Below are 5,152 nucleotides of genomic sequence, written 5' to 3'. Positions count from 1 at the left end.
TGTAACCACTGATACCTAACAATGTTATGCTAACTGGGGTCCTCCTTCACTCAGGTTATCAAAAATCCATTGTTGATCACTCACTTTTTATAAAATCTGCTTGTTCTAGTTTCTCCTTGAACCATAGCCACTAGATCAGAATACTTCCACCATCTTCACATTGACTCTTAGCTAGCCAATCAGGAGGTGAAATGCATCCCAGTTGTAGTGTGCAACATCACACCAGATACCTGCGACAGTGAATGCGGATAATCCCCTACACGCGGGTCCAAGTACAGTAAGGCTCCATACTCTCTCCCACACATAATCAAACAGGGTTATTTCTTTTATTTCTTTTTTTGTATTATGTCTATATTTGTATTTGCATACTATAATACCATTTAACAAATAAAAAAATGTAGTTTTTTGTATGACATCTAACAGAGACTAGTCTATAAATAAAAAATATTTTTTTTGAATAAATAAATAATATATTTTTTTGGATAATATCAATAACTAATTTATAAATAAAACATGATAACAAACACTTCTCAAAAAATAAAATAATTTTGAGATTTAATCAAAGATGGAGAGAAGGTCACCCCGAATGCATCTTTTTTCTCATATCATCTTCGAAAGGTCGCGCTACGCTGCTTCTTTTAAATCGATTAAATCTCAAAATCAATTAAATTCCATTTTCTTAATTAAATAAATAACAAAAATTAACCAAATAAAAACTTTTTTCAATAATAAACAAAATTTGCAAAATAGATATTTTTGACTAAAAAAATATATTCTCATTAATTAAAATACCCTCAACCAACAAACCTTTTTCTACCTAAAGAACTATGTATGCCTTGATTCCCTTAAAAGAGATACATAGGACCAAGGTCAATCTTGTCGGGCATAACAATAATAAAATAAATAAATTTGTTTCTTTTAATAATTAATTAATTAACCAGATAATTTAATAATAATAAAAAATAATAATAATAATAATAAAGTCATATATTTTAGTGAAGGGTATCGCCTAAGGCGGGCAGGTAGGGTGCTAATACATTCTCTACCTTGTAACCGACTTATGAACCTGGATATCAAAAATCCAAAATCCCAGGTAATTGGGCTTAAAAGATTTTTCTACATTTTTAACTATAAAATGTAGTGGCGACTCTAAACAGAGTCATGCAGCCGAAAATCGGGGCGCGACATTGTCTATGTGGATGATCTTGTCATGGCAGAAAATGACATAATAGAAATCAACCATATAAAAGAGTTTCTCAACTCTGAATTCAGTATAAAGGACCTTGGCCAACTGAAATATTTCCTAGAATGGAAATAGCCAGATCCAACAAAGGTATTTCACTATACTGGAGAAAATATATCATGGATCTATTAGAAGAAACTGGAATATTAGCATGCAAGCCTTCCTCCACTCAAATGGAATATGCAAAGAAACTAATCATCATGGAAACTGGCACACAATCCCTAATCCTAGTATCTATAGGAGACTTATGGGTAAACTTCTATACTTAACTCATACTAGACCAGATATTAGTTTTTCAGTAGGGCACTTGAGCCAATTTTTATCTTTGCCTATTGATGCCCATTATGAGGGAGCTAAGAGAATCCTTAGATATCTCAAAGGCTCCAACAATATTGGAGTTTTCTTTCCTGAAGGTTCAGATCTCAAGATAAAAGGGTACACAGATTCAGATTGGGCAGCTTGTCCTAACTCAAGAATATTGGTCTTTTGCTACTTTTTTTATCTATGGAGTACTCACATTTCTTGGAAAAGTAAGGAGCAACAAGTTGTAGCAAGGTCCTCAGTCGAAGCTGAATACAAAGTCATTGCCCTAGCTGCCTATGAAGCACAATGGTTAAAGTATTTGATGCATGATTTGCATATTCATCACTCAGAACCAATAATGCTCTATTGTTATAACCAACCAGTCATTCACATAGCAGCAAACCCTATTTTCCATGAGAGGACCAAACACATCAAAGTTGATTGTCATTCAATAAGGGAGAAAATTCAAGCTGGATTGTTGCACCGCCTCTCTATTCCTACTACATTTCAGATTGCTGATATTTTCACCAAGTCACTATCTCCTTCTATTTTTTAGAGACTGCATTCCAAGCTTGGGATGTTAAACATTCACATCCCAACTTGCAGGGGCTATTACAGTTAAAAGGAAGTCAATTGAAGGAGAAGAGAGATGAGATATAGAAGTTATTTACACACTTAATCTTGAGAAACTATTATCTCTTTATTGCCTTTAGTTCTGGTTATTTTCTGTTGGGCCACTTTCCTGTTTTAGACCCATTTCTTTTTCTGGTAAGTCAATTAGGCTTCAAGTGGTTAATTTAGTTAGTTTAACCACCTCATCTTACTATATATATATGTATAGTTCATTGTTTAAGACGATTCATCAATAAGAAAAGGCAGTAAGGTATTTTTCAAATCTTTTCTATTCTTTTTCATTACATTTTCTTGCATTCTTTTTCTTCACTGCTCAATGGGATACCATGTTTAACATAATGTTCATTGAAATATACTTAAAGTAAGAAAGGTTTTTATTCTGTAAATCAAATTTTGAGTTGCATACTTACATAGTAGGGTAGTCCATTCCATATATTACTTATAATCTTATCATGTTGCATAACTTTTTTTTTGTATAACTAAAGATATTTATTCCCTTACTCCATGGGTAAGGAACTAATCATTTTTAGGTGTGTGGTTACCGCTCCTAACAAATGTCACTCTAAGGAATCAAACATTTGATCTTTTGTTCTATCTAGAGATCCAATAGGGTCTTACACCACTAAATCAACGCTTTTTGTTGGTCATGTTGCATAATTTTGATAATAAGAATATTGTATTAGGTTAGTGTTCAATAATTAGGATTTTTCTTAAAATTGTTGTGTGAATATGAACATTTTATCATGCCTTCAATTAAGGATATTTTTTTATGAACATCTTCTATCAAAGATATTCTATATCCTAAACCATATTTATGCCATTTATCATGCTCTTTATATGTCAAAAATTCTTAAACTCCACTAAACATGACATTCACCATGCTCTTATTTTTTGGTAATTATTATTCGGTGTGCTAGAAAGTCTCAAAATAAGAAAGGTTATGAAGCTAATTAATAACTTCACGAAAACTCATTCTTTTCAAATCCTCATTTTTTCAATTGTATGTTTACCTTGTGTCTATCCATTAGAAGTTGCAGACAAGCATAAAAAAATAGATGAGAAAACAAGCTAAACTTACTACTTAAGGTCAATACAATTTTGCATTGATGTTGTTCCATTTGTTCCCTACTTGACCTTAATAGAATGGACAAACTTTCTCCTTGTGGTCACCATTGTTTTGTCACTACTATAAGCTTACCAATAACATCAATTTGTCCATAGGGGTATTTAAGTTTATGTGATTCATCATTATTCATTATTTGCATAATAAGTCTTTAAAAAAATGCAAACCATAGTGCCTCTAGCCAGTGATAGTTTTTCATATAGTTGGTTACCAAATTCTAAATCCAATTTGGAAGGCCTTGAGGATCCTCATAGAGAATTTGTTTATAGTTCCTATGATGGTACCAAATCAGAATTCAATTCCATTAAGATAAACTCTGATAATTCAGTGGCAGAACACCAAAGCTTTAATTTTGATCCATCTATTACTCACTCACCTATTGTTCTAGTTCATGCTGATGAGCTTTTCTATGATGGTCATCTTAGACCTGTGTTTTATGACCCTTTCAAAGTAGAGTCCTGCAATACAGCAGATCCTGTGCAAGCCAAACTTAGTTATTCCTTTTCTTCTAGCACGGTTTCTCCTAGAAATGTGGAAGTTCATCACTGCTTCCTTACAAAGTGGAGAAAATCGACGCGGCGAACCTTCTTAGAATTTTTTAAGTATGCCAATCGATTGCGCCATAAAGTAAGGCACTCAAGGAAAAGTATGAGAGTTGATGATTATGATAAGACAGATTGGCAAGTTAAAGGCATGAGCAGTTCACAGCCAGCATCTCCAAAACCAATTCCAACTCATCCTATTGGTAATTTGCATGATCATGAGAATTCAATTTATGAAGCAGTCCTCCACTGCAAAAGATCAATAGGTATATGCATGCTTTTAATTTTATTCAGTTTAAGTCTGTGTGCATAAGTTGTTTGTTTGTGACCCGGAAGTCATGTGCATCATATACATCTATCATTCTCATACTGCACTAGGTGGGAGCTTCCTGAATTGACATTTTTTTCTCAATTTAAGTGTACGTCGAATGTGTGACTATATTTGTGTTAACCTTGGAATGTTAATTTCCTTCTCCTCTTCTCATTTCAGGAAAATGATCCTTTCACATGTAAAGAGAAGAGAATTATTGAAAAAGGAAGTGAAGAACTCCTAGAAGTGTATGGTAGCTGATTAAGCATTTCAATTTTTTTGTGGTGGAGTTACTCCTATCTTCTCTCTTGAATATTACTCATATTTCTCTGTTGAAACAAGCAGTGTGTGTTGGTATATGCCAGCTGTTGGATTTGAAATATCAAATTTCTGAAAATGTTGGATCCTTTTGCTCCTTGGTTTTGTATAGATAAGATAAATATGTTTTTTATATTTGCCTAGACAATTTTTTATCTTCCATCTTTTTTGTTTATTACTCTGAATATGAATAATATGTAGATGGAAGTTTCATAGTAAACTGTCTCTAGGACACAATCTCTGCAAGAAAAAATAAACAGGATGTCCAATTTATGAGCCCTGATAAGATTGTGAAAGAGAACCCAAATCCAAGGTTTTAATACAGATGTGATCCCGGAGTTCAGCTCCTCTCCAAGACCGGAGAGTCTAGCTCCTCTCCAAGACCGGAGAGTCTAGCTCCTAGAATATGAGGAGAAAAATAATTTGTTATTTTTTTGAAAAGTAACTTAAAATCATGATTGTAAAGATTTTTTTGTCACGTATCACAATCCATATTTAATAATTGAGATTATTCCCATCCATGACCATGGTTGATATTGGAGTATATTGTAATATAATGTAATTAATTAGACTCCAATAGTTGTTGCAGTTGCAACTTGCAGCCATCTGATTATAAAAAAACAACCAAAACCACCATATTTAATTATTTATCCCAATTGCGGTTACAGACCACAATATAA

The 5,152-nt window shown here is 33.0% G+C and overlaps 1 protein-coding gene across 1 annotated transcript; it reads left to right on the top strand.

The window, feature by feature from the left end:
• Positions 3,344-4,615, top strand: LOC109336119 (probable membrane-associated kinase regulator 6). Its single transcript, XM_019572522.1, has 3 exons — positions 3,344-3,539; positions 3,585-4,110; positions 4,335-4,615. The coding sequence occupies exons 1-3, from the start codon at positions 3,462-3,464 to the stop codon at positions 4,340-4,342; spliced, it is 612 nt and encodes a 203-aa protein (XP_019428067.1). The 5' UTR covers positions 3,344-3,461; the 3' UTR covers positions 4,343-4,615.

Source organism: Lupinus angustifolius, chromosome LG02, assembly GCF_001865875.1.
Source record: "Lupinus angustifolius cultivar Tanjil chromosome LG02, LupAngTanjil_v1.0, whole genome shotgun sequence".
Lineage (NCBI taxonomy): Eukaryota > Viridiplantae > Streptophyta > Magnoliopsida > Fabales > Fabaceae > Lupinus > Lupinus angustifolius.
Note: the sequence above shows the minus strand (reverse complement) of the source record. Positions and strands in the feature narration are given on the sequence as shown.

What these genes read in the sequence shown, in the direction of transcription:
- LOC109336119 (XM_019572522.1), top strand. Translation starts at nt 3,462, where the DNA reads ATGCAAACCATAGTGCCTCTAGCCAGTGATAGTTTTTCATATAGTTGG. An exon ending in CTAAATCCAATTTGGAAGGC is followed by an intron (nt 3,540 to 3,584) that starts CTTGAGGATCCT and finishes TCCTATGATGGT; the next exon opens with ACCAAATCAGAATTCAATTC.